Source organism: Vombatus ursinus, unplaced genomic scaffold, assembly GCF_900497805.2.
Source record: "Vombatus ursinus unplaced genomic scaffold, bare-nosed wombat genome assembly UNPS02014832.1, whole genome shotgun sequence".
Lineage (NCBI taxonomy): Eukaryota > Metazoa > Chordata > Mammalia > Diprotodontia > Vombatidae > Vombatus > Vombatus ursinus.
This window is the reverse complement of record NW_020954610.1, coordinates 61,981,846-62,005,345: the sequence shown is the minus strand read 5'-3', so window position 1 is coordinate 62,005,345 and position 23,500 is coordinate 61,981,846. Positions and strand designations below refer to the sequence as shown.

The following is a 23,500-nucleotide window of genomic DNA, read 5'->3' as shown; positions in this document are numbered from 1 at the left end:
CTGAAGATGAGGCCGCTAAGGTCTAGAGTTGTCACACACGTCGTAACTCGAGCAGCTAAGGTTTCAATTCAGGGTCTCTGATTTTTTGCGTATGCACTTTCCACTGCCCCATGGTTCATAGGCACAATTCACCCATGTTCTACTTTCTTTCACATGGCACAAAAAGCTTGGACTTTCTTTGGCTTTTTTTTCTCCTACTCTCTCTCAGTATGCAAAGTTCTAGGCAGATGTCTCTGAAAAAATAAAGAAAATGGAAACCCAAGAACATAAAGTGCCAACACCCCTGCTATTCACATGCTAGCAAAGGATGCTGGAGAAAGTCACACAACCATGGTGGTGTAGTCCAATACAGCTTCATTATTTAATCTCAACTCAACCTGTAGTGAAGTAAATTAATCCTCTAATTCCTCCCTAGTTGATTTTCTACCATAGACATCAACTCAGACTTTCTTGAGATAATATGAACTCCCTCTTCTATTTTTCTTTACACCCCTAATACATTGACATTATCCCCCAATATTTCTTCTTTTATACCAGACTTTGATGAAAAGATAATTCCTTCTCCTCAACAGCCCTGCTACTTGTCAGCCACATTCGGATGGATGCATTGTGACTTGACTCTAACATAGTAATATCACTTTGGTCTTCTTTGAGAATGAAGAAAAACAACCACCACTCTTAATCCTATTCCTTTTGGTTTCCTCCTTCAGATTTTACCCACAATCAGTTCCTATTTCTCCCCCTAATCTTCAATTTACTATTTATGGGCTAATTCTACCCAGTATATAAATATATCCAGGTCTCTCTGATGCTTAAAAATAGCTAACTTGGCTTTATAATCCCCTCAAGTTATCTTCCAATATCTCTCTTCCTTTTCACATCCAAACCATTAGAAAAAGCTATATCTATAGTTGTTGCTTGCACTTCTTCTCTCATTCACTTCTCAACCCCTTGCAATCTGGCTTCCAACCTTCCAACCATTCAACTAAAACTGTTCCCTCCAAGGTTACCAATGATCTCATCATCCTTGATTCCTTACTCTCTTTTATTCTACATATCCATTCAATTGCCAAACCTTGTCCTTTCTACCGAGGCAGCATCTCTTGCATCGATACATTCACTTCTCTCCAATCACACAACCACCACCCTAGGATAGTGACTAGTTACTTTTCTCCTGAATTATGGTAATCCTCTCTTCATTGGTCTCCCTGCCTCAAGGGTCTCCTATATCTTTCAAATATTTACCAAAGTAGTATTGCTAAAACACAGGATTGACCGTGTCACTTTGCTGCTCAATAAAGTGGCTTTCTGTTAATTCTGGCATCAAATGCAAATTCCTCTGCTGGGAATTTAAATTTTTTCACATCCTGGCTATAGTCTACCTTGCCAGACTAATTATTATTAATGTTATTATATTATAGATTAATATTATTATATTATGTATCACATATAGTAATGTATTATTATAATATATTAACACTTATTATATATATGCATCTATATCCCCTTCACACACTCTTAATTTTTGGCCAAAATAACCTACTTGATGGAACAGTCATATAGATGGTAAGGCAAATGAGGTGAGCCAAATCAGAGAGCATCCCATGCTCTTTTACCTTTGAAACCAAAATGCTTGGAGTCAGGGGAAGAAAAGGTGATCCCATGCTAATATAGTATCTAGGTACACCTGATGAAAACCAGGCATAGAAAATTGCATGGGGGAAGCTGAAATTTTAGATTTTGCCTGGAAATAGCCTCTGTTCTGGGGTCCTAATCCTGTGCATCAATAATTTTGGTTCTGTTTTTGTAAATGTTCTTTAAGTGAATAATCTTTCAGGGTCATACGACTTGGGAAAGAGGGTAGAATGTCAAACGGATGGAGGTGGAGTCATATGAAATTTGTGAACTATCCTAGAAAGATAGACAAGGAAAGCACTGGGAAAAGCCCAGGCTAGCAAAAACTGGTGTTTCATGTATGTACCGGGAGGGAGGTGGTATAATTCAAGCTATGAACACCATCTAGTGGTTCAATTAGATAGTAACTCAACTGAATGGTTGGCACATGCCTAATATCGAGCTGAGGCTGCTTGAACCTAGAGTGCCCCCTGGTTGCTTACTGAGACATAACACTTTGAGTAGCAATTTTGAACCCTACCTGCTGGTGTTACTCATAAATGAAACAGTTGTCCTGCCAGTGTCAACGTGAAGCAAAGCGTTTCGATTGTTTATTTTTTTAAGTCCACAAGTACAAGGTGAAAATGGAACAGTTAGATAACAACTTGGAAAAGATCCAGGAGTTTTAGTTGACTGCAAGCTTATTATATTGTGATGTGGAGGCCAAAAAAAGATAAAATGCTCTTAGGCTGCACAGTTGCCAGGACAAAAGAGGTCTTGATTTTGAGTTGCAATAGTGGATTATTATCTCCTTGTTCCTAGAAGCTTTAGCTCTCAGTTGTATTAGTCTGGCTATCACGTCACACTATTGACTTGTATATGGCCTTAAAAACTCAAGATTTTTGTTATTGTTTTTTGTTTTTAGAAAAATTGATTTGATTTGATAGCTATAATAGGTAGTTCACATGTTTATAGATGCATAGCCTATAAATTAAATAAGTGTATGTGTGTACACACATATCTAATTGTAATTTCCATATATACATGTATCTATATATACACACATCTGTATATGTATGCATATTTACACAGTACAGGAGGAAGAGAGCAGGCTGGATTGCTTTTGGGAAATTACAAAGTTCTTCTGATGATCCAAAATTATCAAATATTAACCCATCCTTTTAACACCAAGGAAGATGGGAAAGAAATAAGCATTTATTAAGTGCCTACTATGCATCAGTCACTGAGCTAATTGATTACAAATACTATCTAATTTGATGCTCACAACAACCCTGGGAGGTAAGTGCTGTTATTATCCCCATTTTACAATTGAGGATACTGAGGCCAGACAGAAGTTAAGTGACTTGCCCAGGAACAAACAGCTAGTACGTGCCTGAAGCCAAATTTGAACTTAGATCCTGCAGATTTCAGTTCCAGAGCTCTATCTACTGTGCCACCTAGTTGCTAATATTCTTCTGGTGGAATTGTATGACTTCAAGTCATAGAATATTATAGTCTCTGAAGAATTAAAGTTTAAGAACACTCAAAGGATAATGGAAAGCTGAATGGTGATTATGAGCAGACTGTAACACTAGGAATTATGTAGAAGCAGTATAAATGATGTCATTAAAGAAGTTTTTGATCAAAAAGAGTGGTCAGTCACATAATCAGAGCAAGGAATAACCACACTCCAGGATTATATTCACAAGAGAACACAAGAAGGCACCAGAATTTTGAATGGATTGTCTGTGTTAAAGGCATGGGAAGACAAACACAGGTTGAGCAACCAGTAAAGGGCTGTAATCTGCATCATTGGAAGGAATATTCACATCAACAAGACCCCAGAATATTTAGAATATTGAAATAGTGCTATCCTATACTCTGATCAGACTACATTTAGGGGTATTACAAAATGCTGACCAATCATATTTGGTTTGGAACACTATATTTTTTTTATTAATTTATTTATTTTTAGTTTTCAACAGTCACTTCCATAAGCTTTTGAATTTAAATTTTCTCCCCCTCCCTCCCCAAGACAGTGTGCAATCTGATACAGGCTCTACGTATACATTCCTATTAAACATATTTTCACATTAGTCATGTTGTAAAGAAGAATTAGAATCAATAGGAAAAACCACAAGAAAGAAAACAGAAGAAAAAAAGAGCAACTAGTTTACTTCGATCTGCATTCCAACTACATAGTTCTTTCTTTGGATGTAGATAGCATTTTCCATCATGAGACTTTTGGAGATGTCTTAGATCCTTGCATTGCTCAGAAGAGCTAAGTCTATCAAAGTTAGTCATCACACAATGTGGCTGTTACTGTGTACAACGTTCTCCTGGTGCTGCTCACTTCACTCAGCCATCAATACATACAAGTCTTCCCAGGTTTTTCTTTGCTCATCATTTCTTATAGCACAATAGTATTCCATTACATTCATATACTACAACTTGTTCAGCTGTTCCCCAATTGATAGGCATCCCCTCAATTTCCAATTCTTTGCCACCACAGAAAGAGTTGTGATAAATATTTTTGTACATGTGGGTCCTTTTCCCATTTTTATGATCTCTTTGGGATACAGCCCTGGAAGTGCTATTGCTGGGTCAAAGGGTATGCACATTTTTATAGCCCTTTAGGCATAAGGAACACCATATTTTAGAAAGAAAATTTCTGGAGGGGGTTTGAAGATATAGATAAAGGGCATGAATAAACTCTGGCAAAGAAGTGAGAAGCCTCTTCCTTGTCATCTTATGGGAAGGAAGAAGAACTGAGCAGAGATGCCAAGGGGTTTGGGACTGGGGAAGAGGGTAGCTAGAGGGGAATATGGTCTTCTCAATAAATATAACCTTGAATAACTTTGGTCTTCTCAGTAAAATAGGAGTTGAGTTCACCTGCTCAGATTCAGATATGTGGGAGTAAAACTGAGAGATTAGGGAGCATGAAGAACATTTCTGACACTTTAGGGAACTCAAAAGTGATTCAAAAAAGGATTTCTGAGCAGTGAAGATTCATATTGAGGTCAGAGAGTATGAATTCAGAGTGGATCCAGTAAGAATTGTTTTGTAATTTTCATCCTCAGAATTTGTTAGGGACCCTAGAGAAGGAGAAAATAGCTAGGAAGGAGGAGAGAGAGGTCATGTGTAAGGAACTGTTACAGTGGTATAGGTGTGAAGAGAAAAGAGAGAGGAAAGAAGGAAGGAGGAAAGAAAGAAGGAAGGAAGGAGGGAAGGAGAAAAGAAGGGAGGGAGGAAGAAAGGAAAGAGGAAAGGAAAGAAGGAAAGAAAGAAGAAAGGAAGGAAGGAAGGAAGGAGGGAAGGACATGGCAATGGGAACGGAAGGGAAGGAGGGAAGACACTGGAGGTAGGGAGACAAGTTACCAAGCTACAATAGTCATGTAGCAGTGGAATGAGGAGAGATGGGAGAGATATTGCAAGAGGTGATGATTGGAAGGCTGGCTGCTGCCATGATGACTACAAGGTTTTTCACTTGAGGGAGACAGGAAGAAAGATGAGCCAGTTGGCCCAGAACTCTGGACCACCCAAGGGTTGTGGCAAGGAGCATTTTACACCTGTTCCAGTATCACTAATCTGAAGGGCAGAGACATTTAAGGCTCAGGTTTCAGCATGCAGTTTTGGCTACTTGAAGACCAAAATTGGAATTTAGATCCAAGTGTCTCTGAAAGGATGTAATAATGTAAATCAGTGAAACAACACCAGGAGGTTGTAATGCAGAGTCCAGGATTTGGAGCCAAAATCCCTGGGATGGAATCCTGCCTGTGCTGGTTACTTTCTGTGTACTTTGGGCAAATCATTTGCTTCAGCTGAGCTTCACTTGACTCCTTTAGTTTAAAACAAAGAAACAAACAAAAACCTTTTTCTTGCATTTTTTTTTTTTTGCAACCTGGCTAGTATGGAAATGTTTTGCATGATTCCACGTGTATAATTGATATCACATTTCCTGCCTTCACAGTGGGTGGAGGAGGGATGGGAGAGAGAATTCAGAATTCAAAATTTTTTTGTTAAAAATACATAGTTTTTGTTGTTGTTGTTGTTGTTTTTTAAATCGGGTTGCACTAGACGGCCTCTTAAGACGTCTTCCAGCTCTCAATCGATGGTCCTTTGATCCTATTATCTTATTTACAACAGCTTAATACAAATTTTAAAGAAAAGTCAATACCCTGGGGAATCCCAGGCTCTCAGAAATGAAATGAAGTGCAGTTGTCAGGACCGCAGGAAGCCCCAAATCATCCCCGACAAGCCGTCACCACGGTTTCACTACATGATACAGGGGAAAGGAGACACAAGCCTCAGCGGTTTTCAGAGGGCCTGACACGAGTCCAGGACTCCATTTCCCAGAATGCAGAGGGCGGAAGGCTTTGCGAGACTTCATTTCCCAGAATGCCTCGAAAGGAAGGCGGGTCCAGGGCTCCATTTCCCCGGATGTAAGGGCCCGGTGTGTGAATGGTGCCGGATGAGGGTGTGGGGAGGTCACACATGCGCAGTGTTGGTTCGGGGGGTCTGTGGGAAGACGCGGCTGGGCTTGGCATTCGCCCTAAAGATAGGGAGGCTGAGGAAAGGGGCTGGGCTTTGGGCAGGAGCCCGGGCCGAGCAGGGTTGGGCTGCTGCTGCGGGGAGGGCGCGGGTCCTCCTTCTCACACTCCTGCAGGTACCGGCCCAACCTGAGCTGGAGGCGGCCCCACCCATCCCAGGCTGCCCCCGCCCCGGGGCGCCCCTCCCCCCCTGCACCCTGCACGTCCGGGCCCAGGCATGCTGACCCTCCCCCCACCCCCCCCACATACACACGATGCATATCCCCGACCTGACCCCTTACCGGACCTTGCACGTCCCGAGCCCTGGCCCCTCCCCAGACCCTCCCCCATCCGTGCCTCCTTCCACCACCCCACATACACACAAAGCACATCCCCAGCCTTGACCCCTCCCCCAGACCCAGCTCGTCCCAAGCCCGCCTACCCCGTACAGACATGCAGCACATCCCCAACTCTCTTCCCCTAGACCCTCCACTCCCCCTTCCCAGCCTCCCTCCACCCCCACCCCACCACACACTCAGTGAACATCTCCAGGCTGACCCCTCTTCCAGACCCTCCTTCCCCTTCTCTTCCACACAGTGCACATTCCTAGGCCTGACCTCTTCCCTAGACTCTTCACATTCCCTCTTCCTTTCCCTGCCTTTCCCCCTGACCCCGACCCCTCCACAATCACACACTCCACAGCTTGAGCCTCAGGAATGCAGATACTCTCCTCCACACCCTGCACCCACCCAGTCCATAACCACGTCTGTCTCCCCTTGACCTTCCCTATATTTACACTGCACATACCCAGACATGTTGACACTCCCATCCCCACCTGTTCTCCTTCCTTTAAGGACTCACACTCAATACATTCCCCAGCCCCAAGCATGCTGACATCTACCCCATCCCTGGTCCCTCCTCCAGATCCTGCCCAATCCTTGGCTGTTTTCCTCCACCCTTCCCCTATACACATACCCTACAGATGCCAGTTCCCCCAAAGCAATCCCCTACCTAGTCCCTCCCCAGAAGCTGCTGCCCCAGGTAGGTCGACACCCAGCATCCATCCTCGGTTATCTTTACTCCCACTTTCCAGTTCTAACCCCAAACGCCCTGAACTATGACCCCTCTTCCCTATGACCCCATCCCCACCAATGCCTGGAGATTCACCTTTGGAGGGGCTGGGTGCCCTCCTCCAGATATCCCAATGGTCCCCATTCGTATGCACAGCCTGATATCTGATTACCTACCCTTTGGTGGCCATTCACACTTCTGGGAGGGTTAGTTCTTCAGCCCCAGACAAAGTGACATATCTTATCCTCAACTATTCCCAATCCTAGAGGCCCACCCTTGCTGGAGATCCCCACACACTTTGCAGCTCTGTCACCAGGCATCCTGAATTTCCCTGTTGGGATTCCCCATCTTCAGTTCTCTACTGGAAATCCCTAGCAGGACTGTGCACCTTCTCCCCAGGTATCACACCTCACTCCTCTCACACGTTTCTGTCTAACCAGCCCACAGTGTCCACTCATATCTTTTGGACAAACCATCTCACCAAACTAGCATTGTTCCTGAAAGGCTACAAGATCCCTTGACCTCTCTGGTACTTCCATTTCCTTCCCACCAGATCCCTTGAACCCTCCCACATGTCAGTCAATGAATAAACCTCATATCAGATCTCTTTTGTTTCTAGTACCCCAAATCCCTTCCCTTGCTCCATTTGTCCCAACCAGCCTACCTCAGTCTTTTTGTTTTTATCTGTGTCCCATAGGCCATCTGTGACAGCCCCCTCCCCCAAGTCTCTCCTTCCCTGGGGTTTTGGTGCCCAGTGTAGAGAGAGAAGCCTGAATGATGCCCAGGGGCCGGGCCTGGACCCAACAGGAGATCAGCTGCCTCCTGACCCTGATCCAGGACTCTGGGGAGGTCACGTTGCTCATGGCCTCCACTTCAAGGCCTAATGAGGCCTTGTGGCAGTCCATCTCCCAAGGACTGGGGGCATCAGGCTACGGTCGAAGTGTAGCTCAGTGCCGATCCAAGTGGAAGGCACTGAAGCAAGCCTTCTATTCAGAGTGGGAGACCAGCCGCCAGGCAGGAGGTCCCTCCCCTCAGCCCCCACCCCACTACCGCACCATGAAGAGACTATGGAAGGCTGCAGGAAGGCCAGTTTTTGGAGAGCGTCGCCTGCCAGGTAAGGGGATAGCCCTGGTGATGGAGAATCTCACCAGAACCCAGAGGCTCCACATTTTGGCCTTCTACCTAAGGTTTCTTTATGGAACCCCCAGGGCTAGCAAGAAAAGGAGAATGGTTGCAAGTGTCTTCCCCCACGCTCCTGACATTTCTAGTCCTGCCCTCCCCAGGTCTGGTGAAGCTCCTGCCTGGGAAGTACTATGCTCAGCCGGAGGTTCCCACCAGAGCTAAGCTACTGGGTTAGTGGGTAGGTGGGAAATGGAGAAGGGGAGGCACATTTGATCCACAGTCATCTACTAAGTGCCGTCTGTGTACCAGACGCTGGCTTTCCATTGAGGATTCAAAGACAGAAATAAAACACAGCTCACGATGCAATCTTGGGAATGATGCAGAGCTTCTGGAATTTGTGGGGAGCAAGGTGTCCTAGCCTTAGGCTGACACTCTTCTCTCCCAACTACCCAGGTTCTGACACAAACCTTGAAACAGGACCGCCACCTTGTGCCAAGAAAGAATCCACCCGTGAGTATTCCCAGGAGCTGTGTGGAGAAGAAAGCTGAGAGAGGTTGAGGCCTATGGGACTTGGTGGGAGAGCAGAACTGAGACAAGTGTTTGTGTGCCTGAGGCAGGGTTGGAAAGTCACTGCCCCCTGCTCCATCAGATGCCCTGGTCACCTTATTAAGTTCTTACCATGTGCTTGGCACTGAGCTGGTTGCTGGAGATGCAAAGACAAATGAAATGGTCTGTGCCCTGAAGGAACTTCTGTTCTTCTGGGAGGAAACAACAGCTGGTAGCTGGGGATCAGGGAAGGTTTCACAGAGAAGGAGGAGGAGCCACAGGCTCAGTCCACCAGGCTCCGGCCCTTCCTGGAGGGCACGTGACTTAGCACAGACTTAATGCCCATGTGCGACAGCAGGCACTTTTTTGGGATTTTCTGGGATTTCAGTATGCACATTTTATAAAATGTGCCTTCTTTTGCATGCTCCCCCCTTCTGATGGGATTATACGCTATGGGACCAACTGACTAGTCTTTCCCTAACTCTAGCATGTGGGGAAACAAGATGAGGAGGTTAGGTTAGGAGATCCATGGAGGGTGGGGTCAAAGTTAGGGTCAGTAGGTAAAGCTGAATGTATCTGTCTTCCTCCTGCAGCTCCTGAGGAGAAGCAGGCCAACTCTGCCCCCTCCCAGATTCCAGGTGAGGCTGACAAGTTTCATTTTTCTTAGGTGACATGGGGCCTCTAAGGCCATCCTGGGTAGGGAAGGACACAACCCCAGCCAGGAGGGCATGAGGAGTCTCCAGAGGAATGAGGGTATTGCGGAAAGAGAGGAGATGGGAACGTGAGGAAGAAAACCCCCTGAGGGGTGGAAGTGAGAACATGGAGTTGGGGTGGGGGGGAATCTGTTGGCAGAAAGCATGAGGAAAGGGTCCTGGAAGGTTGGGTCACTGAACTTTCCAGAGGCTCTTCCCTTTGAGTTCCTTAAGAACCCACTCCCAGGGCAGCTAGGTAGCACAGTGGATAGAGCACCGGCCCTGAAATCAGAAGGACCTGAGTTCAAATCCTGCCTCAGACCAAACACTTGACACTAGCTGTGTGACCCTGGGCAAGTCACTTAACCCCAATTGCCTAAAGAAAAAAAAAAGAACCCACTCCCAGTTCTCATCTCAGGTGGTTACTTCTTTAGAGCCTTTCTCACCATGACCAAGTCAGCTAGCTTTGTCCATCGATCCCTTCTCTGTCCTCAAGGGAGCTTAGAACAGCCCCTACCTTGGAGCCAGATGAATACGGGGGTGCTGACTCCACCAGTCTCACAGAGCTAAGTTAGGACAGAATCCTCATTGCAGTGGAGGAGCATGTGGACATGGAGCCCGGCAGGGTTTAGCATGCTGTTTTGCCTCCTACCCCAGAAGAGCCTCCAGCCTTGGTGCCAGAGATTCCAGTCAGGCCAGATCTGGTCTCTCAAGGAGCTAGAGAAGAGCCCACCCACATGTCAGGACTGCAAGGTAAGCTTCATCCCTCCTGCCATCCTTCTCTGGGGCATGGGGCCTGGTCCTGGGGGTGGCAGGTGGAGGCCTTGACCTCCCACTGGTGCACTGTTGCAGGCCCCGGGGTGGTGAGCCTCCTCCAGAACATGCAGGACCTTCTGGTGCAGATCTTGCAGACATCAAGGCAGCAGCAGGCGCTGCTCGAGAGCTTGGCCCAGGACACCATCTCCCACCTGCACCTGCTGTCTGATGGCCTGGGCCAGATGGGCCAAACCTTGCAGGCACTGCTGATGTACAGCCCTAGCTGGCAGAGTCCCCGGGCCCTGCTCATGCCCACACCCGCTCCCACTAGAGCTCACCCCCCTGCCCTGGGCCTGCCCTCTTCTCATACCTCCTCTGTTCCTGTTGCCCCAGCCAGCCCCTGCCTAAAGGAGGAGACCATCCTGCCCCCACCCAGGTTTGCCCCATTATGAATCTGGACCCACTCCTCCCAAGCTGTGGCAGGAGCTCAAGCCAATAAGACAACTCTCTCTCACCTTCCTTCTACTGCTGATGAATACAGAGCCCCCGGTCCCCCGCCCCAAGTAGTCTATTCCCAAGACTGGAGACTTTTATGTAAATGTCCTCATATTTTAGAAAATATTTAATTTAAAAGAGAAATATGCATCCTTTTTTTACAGTGAGAGATTATTTGATTAAAAAAATCAAAATAGCAGGAGAGGGGACTGTGCCCCTGACTCCACCCTGTTCTTTCAGTTTCTTGGAACCTGTCTTAGGGGCTGAAGGTGAATGCTGCAGGCATCCCCGTTGTCTTGCTTGTACCTGGCCAGAAGGACACTTGCTCACACATACAGGCAAACATCCTGGCGCACATGGCTCTCACATCTATGCTTGCTCTCTTGTGTTCTCATGTATACATACCTTTTCTTGCATAAATGGCTCCCAGGCACTCATGTCTTCTCAGGTGCACACAGATATGTGTGCTTGCCCACCCACCCCCCAGAACACCACCACCACTTCCTGTATTTCTGAAGAAACTAGAGAAGTGTAGTTGGGGCCGGAACTGGTTAACCTCAGAGGGACAGAGATGGGAGGAGCTATGAAAGCAATAACCACCCAAGCAGGGGGAGTTTGAGGGTGGAGTTGGTCTCATGTCCAGTCTGGAAGCTTCCCCTGCTTTCTCGTATAGACAGATAGGCTTCTATCTATTGGGGGTTAATTTCCGGTACTCCAAAGAAGCCATTCCCCTGCTATCTCCCATGGTCATAACTTAAATTAGAGCAACTGTGGGCTGAAAAGAAAAGTCAAGATAGGTCTTCTTCCTATGGATGATGGCCTCTTTCCTGTCTTCCCTCCCCCAAGATGCATCTGATACTTTGATCTGGGTCGTCCCTCATCCGTCTCCTGGCTGGCTATTGGCATAGTCCTCATTAGGAAAGGCTGCTCGGCGGGTCTGGGAGCCCACAGAGGCGTAGAGTTCGGGCTCTGGGAGCCGGGGTGTGGGGGCAGACTGCTCAGGCTCCAGCATCATCACTACCTCTGAGTACTTGATGGGTGGCCCCGAACTGGGCCCTGGGGGACGTCCTTGAGGGGGCTGCAGCTGCAGGCTGGCATAGCACATAGCTTCCTCCCTAGCCTAGGGATACAGAGGCAGGTTAGGATGTGTGAAGGGGACCCCAAGATCCCCTCATCCTTAGATTCCCCACCCATTGTGCACCAAGTCAAACTTACTCGAGGGATGTCTCCTGCTGATTGCTCCTGCAGGATGGGCCCTGGCTTCTGTGGTAGCCGCCCTGAGACAGGATGGAACAAGACCCTCATTCACGAGTTCCTCAGTCCCTCTATCCCTTTTTCACTTGCTCCGGAAACCCCTTTGCCTTACGCCACTTCCCTCCCCCTCACCTGTTTGCAGGTATGTCAGGTTCCCATAAAGTGGTACCTCTTCCACAGGCCTCTTGGGGCTGCAATATAAAGGGTGGGAGTGATGTTCTGGTGTGAACAAATAAGACAAGAAAGTTGATGGTACAGAAACATCCCTCTGGAGTCTCTGAAGGATTAGGGGTGCCTGAGGGAAAGGCCTCTGTCTGGTACCTTTCACCGACAGTACTTACCTTTCCTGTCCCTGGAGAGGCTTGCTCTTTTCTCTGGTCCATCGGACTAGGTGTTCAGCCAGTGCCAAAAGCAGCAACAGGGTCACCACCCCAAGCACAGCCCACAGCCCAAAGGCACAGTGCAAGCCCGGGAACCCTGAAAGCAGTAATCACTGGGCTGTCACCACACCCTCTTCTTGGCCATGCCCTCCCCCTCCAGCCAAACTATCCCCCACCTCCAACCTGGTCACACCCATCCACCCTCCAGTCCCCACCTCACCAGCTGTAACATTTAAGCATTCTTTCGTATTCATTAATGCCAAAGATATCTGGGCAAGAGCGTCCCAGGAGAAATAGGCACTGCTACTCAGTCTCCAGTGGCCAGATCACTCTGGGCTCAGAGCCCCAGCTGTCTTTCCCCCAGGACCAAGTTCACCCTGTCCCCTGAAGCTCAACAACTCAGCCACAGCTGCAGAAGCCACAGGAGCTTCCTTCCGGAGCACAGAGATGGGGGAAATGCTCCCCCCTCCCCAGCTGTGGGAGTCGGATTAAATATCTCCTGCTCTCACTCTCTTTCTTCTCTTCAGTTTGACCTAATGGCTTCTGTGGAATATTGAAGGAAGGTAATTCCATGTTGACTTAAAGGCAGGAGATTTCAGATCTATTAACCCAGGGCACTTTGGCCCAAGCCTCTTTATACATGTATCTACCTTGCCTTTCTGTCACTGTGATTCAGAGTGAGTAGGCCTTGCAGTGCAGTGGGGTCAAGGAGCCCTGAGGGATGGAGGGGAGGGATGAAATTCAGGACCCTTCCCAAAAACTGCTTCTCCTTTCTAGCTTCCCCATTACTAGAACCACCCAGCTCAATTCTCCAGATTAGAAGGAACCTCCTCCCTCTTACCCCTTCTTTAAGTCATTTCCAGTTCTGTATGCTACAATGTATCTACCATTCCCAGAATACCCACCTTAGTTTAGACCTCTCACCCCTTTCTTTGAATTCTAACTGGTCTCCCCTGCTACCAGCCTCTTCCCATCTATAACATGCCATCCAATTAATCTTTCTAACATACAAGTCTGATAACATAACTCTCCTTGCCCTCCCTCAACCAGATTTCAGCAGCACCCCAATAAAACCTCCTTGCCCTCTTTATTCCAACCCCAGCCTTCCTTTTCAGCCACCTCACCTTAGTTTCCTTTAATCTGTAGTCAAAGGACAGAGCATAAGCTTCCTTTAGACTTGGTTAGTGATAAACAAGGCAAGTGATGAGCTCTGGTGTCTCCTGGCTCTGCATTCATCTCTTCCCCTGCTGGAGGTAACGTCTCCCAGCTTTCTGGTGCTCTTCGCTACCTTCTCTCCAGCCTCCTTTCCCTGTCTATGGAGACAAGTAAGACTGAGCATTCACCTCCCCCACTACTTTCTTTCTTTTTTATGCCAGTGGGACAGGTGAGAAGGGAGGCACAAGCTTTCTCAAATTTTTTCCATTAAATTACATTCCTGCATCTAGGCTGAGGATGCTTCAGGGCTGGGTTGGGGTAGGGGCCACTGGGCCAAAAGCTTCTTGAAAAGAAATGGTATCTCCTTCCATTCCTATTAGTATAGTGCTTCTAAGCTTCTGTGGGCTAGCCTAGGAACCCAAACTCTTTATGATATTTTTATTACAAGAAAATGGAGTAAGAGTTCCAAGTACCCTATTTAACAGAACAGTTCAACTATTATTGTTAAACTTAGGCACAACCTGTCTAGAATCTCCTGCTAACAAGCTCCTGTTCTTTTCCCACTCCTATTCATTCTCCACTCAGTCTAAAGTAATTTTCCTAAAACACAGATCTAACCATGTCACTCGCCTACTCAGTAAACTCCAGTGACTCCCTGTTGCCTGCAGGATGCTCTGTTAGGCCTTTGAAGCCCTTCATAATCTAGCCCCATCTTATCTTTCTTCTTACAGTCTTCTTACACATTACTCCCCACCACATTCTCTTCCATCCCGGCTGTTCCACAAACAAAACACTCCACCTCTCTGCCCCGGGCATTTTTTATGGCTGTCCCCCATGCCAAGAACACTTACCCCCCAAGCTCTAACTATCAACCTTATGTAAGGGACAGCAGAGGGAGAGGTGAAAAGCCCACTAAAATTCCCCCTTCTGTGGGAAGCCTTTCCCAACCCCTCTTAACTCTAGTGCCTTCTCAATCATTTCCTATTTATCCTGTATATAGCTTCTGTGTTGTTCCTATCCCCTTCTGTGACCTTCCTGAAGTTGGACACTGTCTTTTGCCTCTTTTTTGTATTCCCAGTGCTTAACAAAGTGCCTGGTTGGGCACTTGATAAAATATTTATTAACTAACTCTCCTCCTCAAATTCTGTCCTCATACTAGAGGACTTCAACATACACATTGATTCTCCTTCAGACACCCAAACCACTCAGTTCCTCGACCTGTCCACTTCACTTGACCTATTCCTCCATCCAACCTCAGCCACAAACAAAGATAATCATACTTCTGATCTTGTCATCATTGGCAAAGGTACCATCACCTCCATGTTCAAGAATTCTGAATCCCCTTATCTAACTATAATCTATTGGCTTTTCACCTTTCCCTGGACTGTCCCTTACATGACCCTACTCTTCATCCTTGCTATGACCACCAATCCCTTGAACTCTCAGTTCTGTCCCAGGTCATCTCCCCTACACCAACCTCTCTGTCCTGGTCTCCCCATCTTAACTCTCTGATGAACCTATTCAACTTTACACTGTCCTTTTCTCTTGAATCTCTGGCCCCTTATCATATTGCCCATTACACCCTGCCAAGCCTTGGGTCATCCCCACCCTTTTTTGCCTTTGTGCCTACATACGTGCTGCTGAAAGAAGGTGGAGAAAAATCACATGACCATTCTGACTGGGTCCACTGCAGATTTATGACACACAACTTCATCTAGGCTGTCACTGCTGCAAGACAATCCTACTATACCTCCCTCATGAACTCAGTATCCCACTCTCCGAAACAGTGCTTCCAAACCTTTTCATCCCGCCTCAAACCCCCCGTGGCTTTCTCTTCCCTTCCCTACCCCTCCCTCCAGCTGGGAACTTGGCTTCATATATTGCAGAAAAAAATGAGGCCATTCTTTCTCCCCTCTTCCTCATCCCCTGTCACTCAGGTGCCTTCTGCCAGTCTGTCCTCCTTCATCCCTGTTTCATATGAAGAAGTAGCTTTCTCCTTACCAAGGCTAAGCCATCTACCTGTTCAAGTGATCTTAGACTATATTGTCTCCTCCAATGGATTGTCCCCTCTGTCTTCCTGACTCTTTCACTTATTTTCAATCTCTCCCTTCCTACTGACTCATTCCCTTTTGTTGTTCAGTCATTTCCACTCTGCCTGACTCTTCATGACCCCATTTGTGGTTTTCTTAGCAGAGATACTAGAGTGGTTTGCCATTTCCTTCTCAAGCTCATTTTACAGATGAGGAAACTGAGGCAAACAGGGTGAAGTGGTTTGCCCAGGGTCCCACAGCTAGTGTCTGAGGCTGGATTTGAACTCAGGAAGATGAGTCTTCTTGACTCCAGACCCAGCACTCTGTCCACTCGCTCCACCTAACTGCCTGATTCATTTCCTACAGCCTACAAACATGCCCATGTCTCCCCTATGCTGAAAAAATTCTCCCTTGATCCTTTCATCACTGCTGTCTTCCTATATCTTTTCTGCCTTTCGTAGCATCTACAATATAGATGCTTCCACTCTCTCCTCTTCCTCTCTTGCCCTTACAGTCTGGCTCCCCCCCCATTTTTATTTTTTTATTTATTTTTAGTTTTCAACATTCCTTTTTATAAGATTTTGAGTTCTAACTTCTTCCCCCCCCACTCCTCCCTCTCCAAGATGGCAAGCAATCTGATATACGTTATATATGTATGATTATATTAAACATATTTCCACATTAGTCATGTTGTGAAAGAGGAATCAGAATAAAAGGGAAAAACCATGACAGAAAAAAACAACAAAAAGAAAATTGTAAGCTTCAATCTGCATTCAGACTCCATAGTTCTTTATAAGTGGATAGCATTTTCCATCCTGAATCTTTTGGAATTGTCTTAGATCATTGCTCAGAAGAGGTAAGTCTAACCAAGTCGGTCATCACACAATGTTGCTGTTACAGTGTGCAGTGTTCTCCTGGTTCTGTTCACTTCACTCATCATCACTCCATACCAGTCTTTCTAGGTTTTTCTGAAGTTTGCTTGCTCATCATTTCTTGTAGCACAATAGTATTCCATTACATTCATATACCACAACTTGTTCAGCCATTTCCCAGTTGATGGGCATCCCCTCAATTTCTGGTTCTCTACCACCACAGAAAGAGCTGCTGTATTTTTGTACATGTGGATTACAATCTGGCTTCTAACCTTATCGTTCCACAGAAACGCCCTCTCCAAAGTTACTAGTGATCTCTCAGTTGCCAAATCCAATGGCCTTTTCTCAGTCCTTATTGTCCTTGACCTTTCTGCAGCCTTTGATTCAGTTGATCGCTCTCATCTAACCTTCCCCAACCCATGTTAATTTCAATTCCTTCTCTTTTAAAAAATATTTCCTATTTACCCGGTACTCGCTTTGTGAACATTTGCATATTATTTCCTCCTTTGGATTGTAATATTCCTTTAGAGCAGGGACTTTTTTTTTTTTTGCTTCTTTTTGTTTCCCTATGGCCTAGCATAGTTATGGATAGACTGAAACCCAATTGCTCAATAACAGCTGATAAAAACAGACGCGCTGAGAATGAGCCCCGTTGAGTTAGCGCGCATGAGGCGCACTGCCTGCGTAACTATTTTCTTGACTAAACACGACCTTCGCCGCGCTCCTTCCGCTCAGCGCTTCCACGGAAGTGGAGGTGCTTCTTAGCGGGAGTACTGGAGCTGCGACGGCGGCCAAACGCACAAGCGCGCGCGGCACTTTCTGCCCGAGGTCCGGGGACTTTCCCCTAGGCGCAGGGTGAGGAACAGATCCCCCGTTCGTAGCCTAGGCAACAGGCCTTCAGCAAGCGCCTCGATACTATTGGAACCCCACGGGGTTTATAAAGACCCAGAAATCATACACTCTTTTATTGTGTGGTTAGAATAACAACAACTTCTAGGCTCTCCGAAATGGAGCTTTTACTTGAAGACAAAGTAAGAAAAGTAGCTTATCGAGAAAAAATCATCGAAAGAAACAATACCCTAGGAGAATTTGAGAGAGAAAGGAGGCCAGCATGCACTTGGAGACGAGTTAGGTGAATATATTATGTAAATGAAGGCGTTAGCCACCCTCTTCCTGAGCTCGCTGCGTTGTTGTGGGCGGGGTCAGCTAGGCGCACATACGTGTGTCGTCACGGGATGCGTCATTCGTCTGCTTCCGGGCTGCTGGCCTGCGGGTTCCGGCTAGCGTCGCGCTCCGACATGCCGGCGCCAGGGCCCTGCGGCCCAGCGCTGCTGCCGGCCGCTCTGGCGCTGCTCCTCCTGTCCGCAGCACTCCGGGTCTTCGAGGGCGGCACCGGGCCGCGACCCCCCGCAGGTAATGGGCGGCGGGAGGAGGGGAGGGAAGGGGCGCGGGCGGAGGCGGGGACCTTCCGGAGCCATTCGCCCATCGTGACCCCGACTGTGGCCTCGCTCTGCAGGGGAGCCAGCCCGAGACGGGCTGCGGAGGACGCTGGAGGAGCCGCGGCCGGCGGGCCGGGCGTGGGGGCCGCTGCCCCTGGGAGCCTTGTACGCCGTGGGCGTCCTGGCTTTCGTGCTGCGCCGATGTCTGCAGGTGCCGGGGCCGGGATGGGGCTGGGCCGGCGCCGGGAAGGGAGCCCCACGGCGAGATCCGCCTGGGCCGGGGGGCGGCGCGGGCCCCCGGGAGTGGTGTGCTGGGGACCGAGCTGCCCTGCCTCGTTTTAGGGACAAGAGGACGCCGAAGTTTCCCCGGAGGACAAGTCCGCCGAGAAGGAGCTTCTGCGCAGAGGTGAGGGCCGGGCCGGGGAGGGGGGATGGTCAGGGGCCCCTCGCCTCTGACGACCGAAGTCCGGTGGTAAATGCCGTCTCTTACTTCCCCAGAAGAGCAGCTGGCTCAAGAACTGGCCAAGACGGAGCAGCTCCTGGGTGGCCTGCTGGACCAGCTGGACCCTCTGTTTGAGCGGTGAGAGCCGGTGGGTCCAGGCCGGGCTGAGGGTGGCTGCTGGGGCAATGGAAGAAGGCAGGTAGGAGGCCTGACTGGGCATCTCTGCAGTGTGGATGCTCTGGCTGGAGCCCAGCAGGACCTGCTGACCCTAAGGCTTCACACCATCAGCCAGCTGTTAAAGGACAAAAGGCTGGATGCCACTCTTGCTTCCCAAGGTAGGGGCTCTTGGAGTAGAATATCAGATGTTTGGTGTCTGATGTTATCTGATCTGAGGACTCATGCTACCCCCTTCCCCTCCACACACAGAGTACAACCCCCCTATCCATGAGGACCCGAGTGCTGAGGAAGATGATGACAGTGACCTTCAGACTGGGGGCTGGGGGGAGGAACCTGAGGAGGGAGTAACTGAGGCCTGGGCTCCAAATGGCTCCTGGGGCCAATTTGGGGAAAATGGGAAGGAGTGGGAGCTCAGGAGGAGGAAATGGATGGAAGGGACACAAGTCACACACTGAGAGAGAGGGTATAAGATAAAACCTCATGAGGTAAGGGAATGGTATGAGTTTTAGAAAACCTGGTAGGGAATCAAAGCTCTGATTTGAGGAAGTAGATCCTCTTCAAGGAGCTGAGACGTAATAAAAATAAAAGTTATTCCATTTAAGTATACAACTTGATCATCCAAAACATTTGTGCTCAATCAAATATAAATGTGCTCAATCAAACATAAATATATATATCATACACACGTCACCATATTCTTTACCACCAGATAGTGGCCAGCTACACGTTCTAGCGATGCTGAAGCTTCAAAGCAGTCAGACTTCCCATATCTAACTGGAAACAGCTGTAAGGTGCTCTTCTACCTTGTGTGGCTGCTGTAGAGAAAGAATACTAAGTGAGCCATATCCCCAGTCTGAATGAGAACACTGGGAGCCTGAGAAAGGTAGAGTACATAAACGGTGAGGGGAAAAACAGTAGTTGCACATCATTAAATCAGTCCCTAGAACCAGGGGAGATTCAAGGCATACCTGATAGCTATGGTCAGACTGTGGTACCAACGGGATAGTGCCTCTTGGTCCATGGACATGAGGAGCAGCTTTTCATGGGGAAAAGAAAGCTGGGGGTGGAAAATAACATCTAAGTTGCCTACCCAGAAAAGGCAGTCCTGAAGCAGAAGGCACTACTATCCAGGGAAAGGATGGTTATGTCGATTCAGGATGGGGATAGGGACTGGACTTGTGATGCTACCGGAAGAGGGAACTTCCAGGAGAGGTCTGTATCTTCTCTACAATTTACAGCATTACAGAGTTGTCTAAAGCAGGGGTTGGCAAATTATAACCCATGGCTAAATTATTTTTCTGTACTTTTCTAGAACTGGTATTTTAAAATGTAAAGACCATTCTCAGCTTACAGCAGTACAAAAATAGAAGGCAGTCCATTTGCCATCCCCTGGTGTAGGGTACTACAGTTAAGTGATTTGCCCAGTCATCTGTATATGTATGTATGGGTCAAGAGTTGGGACCTGAAGTCAGGTGTTAACTGGTTCAAAAGCTAGCTCTCTATCCATTGAACCACACTGCCTGTCATGTACAGAGCTTGGTGGTGGTATAGAGTCAAGGTCTGAGCTATCTGGGAAGGGATAGGAGGACGGGACCTTTTTCCTTAACCCCTGGGGAAGACTTAGGGGAAGGAGTTGTAAGGGGGTGTAATCTGAGTCTGTGAGCTGGCAGCATCCTTAGAGGTCATCTAGTCCAGTCCCCTAATTTTACACATGAGGAAATTGAGGTTCAGAGTGGCTGTGACTTGCCCAAATTCATACATTAGCTAGTGGTATAACACAGTGGAACTGAAGCCCAGGTCTCCTGACTCCTAGTTCAGTGCTCCTATACAGTGTCTTAAGTTTTAAAAGAAATTCCTAAAGACTGATCTAAATAGGTTACTCAGGGAAGTTTGGGGCCCTATCTCTGTCTTGTAGGGTTGTCAGATTGGCCACCGTGTGTCCTCTACAAATTGGGGCTTGCCTTACTGTTCTGTTGATTGTCTAGACTTAAAGTGATGGATGTTAATAATACTGCAGATTAAACTCAAAAGTGTGTCATGTGTATGTTTTTGGTTTGCTTTGTTTTTTTAAAGAGCAGATGTTTTAACATTTATTTTGGGGCAGGGGGTAGTTGTGGGCCTGATCTAGAGGCTGGGAATAAAAGAACTGTGGGTTTACCCCAGGGAACAGGCTCCCTACCCCCAACCCCAGTCTCATGACTTACACTGAGCAGGCCACCCCCTGGTCCCCCCGAGTGACCAAAGATCCTCCGGAGCTGACATTGGGCCATGGGATAAAGGGCCTGACATATAAAGGTCCCTCCATGCAGGATATATAGGACAGACCGGGGCTTGGCCATCAAAAGTGCATCAGAGAATAGGAAGAACATTCGAGACTTTGGCTCCCCCTTAGGGGGGACCACTAGTAGCCAGCCCTGCCGAAGGAACCAGCGCCCTGTGGTAGAGAAAGAAAGAGGGAAACGTGGTTAGCATCATTCACAAAGACCAGGGATGACACTGGGAATGTGCTACTTCCCTAAGAAGAATTTTGAGATGTTGAGGGAGAAGAATCTTAAAGGCCTGTGTGGAACAGAGGTACCAGAAGGGTAGGGGGTTGGGGCTTTCTGACCTTTGGTCAGACCTTTAGCCCGACTGCCACTGAGTAAAGTCTGAATACGATGGAGCTGCCGGCCATTCTCGTGTTCTCGACCAATAGCACTAACCTGCTGGGTGACCTCACTTAACTTCAGAGCAGCCCCTAAAATGACAACCCCCCCCCCAAAAAATGCCATTTGATTAATAAAGCAACTGGAAACAAGGTATTATAATACAGCAAAGAAGAGAAAGAAAAATGAGACTAAAGATCAGGGTTCTAACTGTGGGGCCAGCTTTACAGTCTGGAATATATTAATGATGTTGGCTCAGGGCAAACATACTTGTGAGCTGTTGATAGTCAGAGCTGTCAGGACCTGTATTTTCAGCCAAAGCTACAACCAGGTTTTCATATCTGAAACACAAATAGACTGAGGCTTTAGGAATATTAGTCCCAACTAGGCCTGGGAAAATCATCCATTATTCAGAGTGCCACCTTTCCACAAAGCATAGTGTTATTGACACATCTGGTTTTTGCATTTCCTGGCTTGAAGGGATTGGTTTTTTGCAGCTCTGGCTTGAAGCTTCCTTTACTTTTTCTATTCCTACACCAATCTGGAGCTCAGAGTATGTCCTCAAACCTTGCTCTTCCATCCAGGACTAGAGGGCACTCTTTCCCCATTTCCCTGACTGAAACCTCAGGTGACCACAAGTAACCAAGATGGAATTTCAGAGATATTTACTGAGCTATGGGGAGAGGGAATGAATATAGGGAGAAATCTACAAAGGACTACAGATCACCAGCCCTTACTTCCCTGGGGTTACTTAAGTCATAATATTGTTCATATTCCCTAAGGACAAAGTTTATGAAAAGGGCAGCATAACCAGATATTTGGGTATTTAAATCAAGATACCAATGCTCAGTGTTTGGCAGCCAAAGGAGTTTGGCTGAAACTAGTCTTTTTTTTTTTTTTGCTTTTTGGTGAGGCAATTGGGGTTAAGTGACTTGCCCAAGGTCACACAGCTAGTGAGTGTCAAGTGTCTGGTCTGAGGCTGCATTTGAACTCAGATCCTCCTGACTCCAGGGCTGGTGCACCACCTAGCTGCCCCCTGAACCTAGTCATAATAATAATAGCTGACCTTTATCTAGTGCTTGAGATTTAAAAAACACTTTGCATACTTTATTTCATTTGATCTTTACAACAACCCCAATCAGTATGTACTACTGGTATCATTCCTATTTTATAGAAGTGGAAACTGAGGCCAAAAGGGATTAAGTGACTTGCCCAGAGTCATAGGCAGTATCTGAGACAGAATTCCAAATAATGGTGTTACTGATTTAAGCCCAGCACTATCCACCTCACCTTGACCTTAGTCAGGATCACTTCCCAGTAGAAGGTACAGATCTGAAGAATACAAATACTTGTGCAGAACTAGGTAAGGGTCAATGAACGTAAGTTAGCATCAGAGAAGGGATCAAGGTAGAATCAGAGGGTCACTTACTGTTGGAGACGTTTCAGTGGTAAGGGAAGCAGATCCACTAGCCGAAGGCCCCCAAACTCAGGACGCCCCTCCTGAAGCTGTACAAACTTTCTGAAATGCTTCTTCCTTAGCCACTTCTAAGTTCAGGTAGGGTTTGGGATACAAGAAAAGCAGTAAGAGGGTCAGAGATTGGTATTCATGCAGCCTTTACATTTACTTGTTGCACATAACTAATCTATCCAGACTATTAATTTTCTGGGACAAGAGTCTTGTCTGATTCTTCTAGGTGTAGCATGTACAGTAGATGCACAATATGTATTGAAAGAAAATAAAGAATGGACAAATGCCCAAAGTAGGAATACCTCTCTGAGAAATCGGGGGTACCTGGAGAGTGGCCCTAGATTGCTCCTCGTTGGCAGCAAAGCGAGTGTAGAGTTCCAGGTGGTGACAGAATCTCTCTAGGCCCGCTCCCCAATTTCCAGCCTCCAGATGCAAGAGCAGCTCTCTGCAGATGGGACCACACAGACTCTGCCTTCCCCCCGGCACACCTCCATCCCACTGTCCTCCCACAAACATCCTCTCTGCCCTTACTCACTGGCTGGCAACATGGATGGATTCCCAGGGGCCAAACACCGCCTGGAGCTCAGCTGGTTGCAAGGTCCCTTTAGCTCTCAAAATGCATAAAAAGTACTGAGGAGGGAGAGGGAGAGGCGCGGGGTGGGCACGCGTCTCCCAGCCAGGGATAGGGAGGAGGGGGCGGACCAGGCGTGGGCGCCGCCCCAAGCACAGCCTAGGCGGCCGCGCCCGCTCCTCGCCCCCGCGCGCCCCCGGGCCCCCGCGCGCCCCCGGGCCCCCGCGCGCCCCCGGGCCCCC

At 47.7% G+C, this 23,500-nt stretch overlaps 4 protein-coding genes across 8 annotated transcripts in view; 2 read left to right on the top strand and 2 right to left on the bottom strand.

Moving 5' to 3' along the window:
- The first annotated feature begins 5,656 nt into the window (after nucleotides 1–5,656).
- Nucleotides 5,657–10,969, top strand: LOC114026012. 4 transcript variants are annotated; one of them, XM_027839582.1, is made up of 7 exons: nucleotides 5,657–6,280; nucleotides 7,481–7,613; nucleotides 8,209–8,328; nucleotides 8,790–8,846; nucleotides 9,476–9,520; nucleotides 10,235–10,327; nucleotides 10,427–10,969. In XM_027839582.1, the coding sequence occupies exons 1-7, from the start codon at nucleotides 5,972–5,974 to the stop codon at nucleotides 10,780–10,782; spliced, it is 1,113 nt and encodes a 370-aa protein (XP_027695383.1). In that variant the 5' UTR covers nucleotides 5,657–5,971; the 3' UTR covers nucleotides 10,783–10,969. The 4 variants fall into 4 exon arrangements, with proteins under 4 accessions (XP_027695383.1, XP_027695382.1, XP_027695385.1 ...); XM_027839581.1 differs by having other exon boundaries at nucleotides 10,232–10,327; XM_027839584.1 differs by lacking the exon at nucleotides 7,481–7,613 and having other exon boundaries at nucleotides 6,192–6,280; nucleotides 7,912–8,328; nucleotides 10,232–10,327.
- SIT1 (signaling threshold regulating transmembrane adaptor 1) lies at nucleotides 10,961–12,873 on the bottom strand. Its single transcript, XM_027839585.1, has 5 exons — nucleotides 12,680–12,873; nucleotides 12,421–12,556; nucleotides 12,212–12,270; nucleotides 12,041–12,102; nucleotides 10,961–11,945 (listed from the first exon to the last, which is right to left on the bottom strand). Exons 1-5 carry the CDS (start codon nucleotides 12,711–12,713, stop codon nucleotides 11,703–11,705), a joined length of 534 nt encoding a protein of 177 aa, XP_027695386.1. The 5' UTR covers nucleotides 12,714–12,873; the 3' UTR covers nucleotides 10,961–11,702.
- A 4,941-nt stretch (nucleotides 12,874–17,814) lies between these two features.
- CCDC107 (coiled-coil domain containing 107) lies at nucleotides 17,815–20,616 on the top strand. The gene is made up of 6 exons (XM_027839389.1): nucleotides 17,815–17,929; nucleotides 18,033–18,166; nucleotides 18,298–18,361; nucleotides 18,454–18,535; nucleotides 18,626–18,732; nucleotides 18,824–20,616. The coding sequence occupies exons 1-6, from the start codon at nucleotides 17,815–17,817 to the stop codon at nucleotides 19,027–19,029; spliced, it is 708 nt and encodes a 235-aa protein (XP_027695190.1). The 3' UTR covers nucleotides 19,030–20,616.
- ARHGEF39 (Rho guanine nucleotide exchange factor 39) overlaps nucleotides 19,302–23,500 on the bottom strand; it is a 5,003-nt gene continuing 804 nt past the window's right edge. The window contains exons 2-9 of one of the 2 annotated variants that reach the window (XM_027839600.1): nucleotides 23,223–23,317; nucleotides 23,012–23,132; nucleotides 22,649–22,764; nucleotides 21,490–21,560; nucleotides 21,183–21,311; nucleotides 20,779–21,008; nucleotides 19,543–19,631; nucleotides 19,302–19,389 (exon numbers count right to left, since the gene is read on the bottom strand). In XM_027839600.1, the coding sequence (XP_027695401.1) occupies nucleotides 19,374–19,389; nucleotides 19,543–19,631; nucleotides 20,779–21,008; nucleotides 21,183–21,311; nucleotides 21,490–21,560; nucleotides 22,649–22,764; nucleotides 23,012–23,132; nucleotides 23,223–23,317 (867 nt within the window). In that variant the 3' untranslated portion in view covers nucleotides 19,302–19,373. Of the gene's footprint in view, nucleotides 19,390–19,514; nucleotides 19,632–20,778; nucleotides 21,009–21,182; nucleotides 21,312–21,489; nucleotides 21,561–22,648; nucleotides 22,765–23,011; nucleotides 23,133–23,222; nucleotides 23,318–23,500 lie in introns of those variants that run through there. The other variant, XM_027839599.1, reaches the window with a different exon arrangement.

Bases quoted from the DNA above. Each gene is read 5' to 3' on its own strand.
- LOC114026012 (XM_027839581.1), top strand. From the start codon at position 5,972: ATGCAGAGGGCGGAAGGCTTTGCGAGACTTCATTTCCCAGAATGCCTC. The intron at 8,329-8,789 runs GTAAGGGGATAG...CCAACTACCCAG, and splicing joins TGGAGAGCGTCGCCTGCCAG to GTTCTGACACAAACCTTGAA. The intron at 10,328-10,426 runs GTAAGCTTCATC...GCACTGTTGCAG, and splicing joins CCACATGTCAGGACTGCAAG to GCCCCGGGGTGGTGAGCCTC.
- SIT1 (XM_027839585.1), bottom strand. From the start codon at position 12,713: ATGAATACGAAAGAATGCTTAAATGTTACAGCTG. The intron at 12,557-12,679 runs GTGAGGTGGGGA...TACTGCTTTCAG, and splicing joins ATGCTTAAATGTTACAGCTG to GGTTCCCGGGCTTGCACTGT. The intron at 11,946-12,040 runs GTAAGTTTGACT...CTGTATCCCTAG, and splicing joins CAGCAGGAGACATCCCTCGA to GCTAGGGAGGAAGCTATGTG.
- CCDC107 (XM_027839389.1), top strand. From the start codon at position 17,815: ATGCCGGCGCCAGGGCCCTGCGGCCCAGCGCTGCTGCCGGCCGCTCTG. The intron at 18,362-18,453 runs GTGAGGGCCGGG...TTACTTCCCCAG, and splicing joins GAAGGAGCTTCTGCGCAGAG to AAGAGCAGCTGGCTCAAGAA. The intron at 18,733-18,823 runs GTAGGGGCTCTT...CTCCACACACAG, and splicing joins TGCCACTCTTGCTTCCCAAG to AGTACAACCCCCCTATCCAT.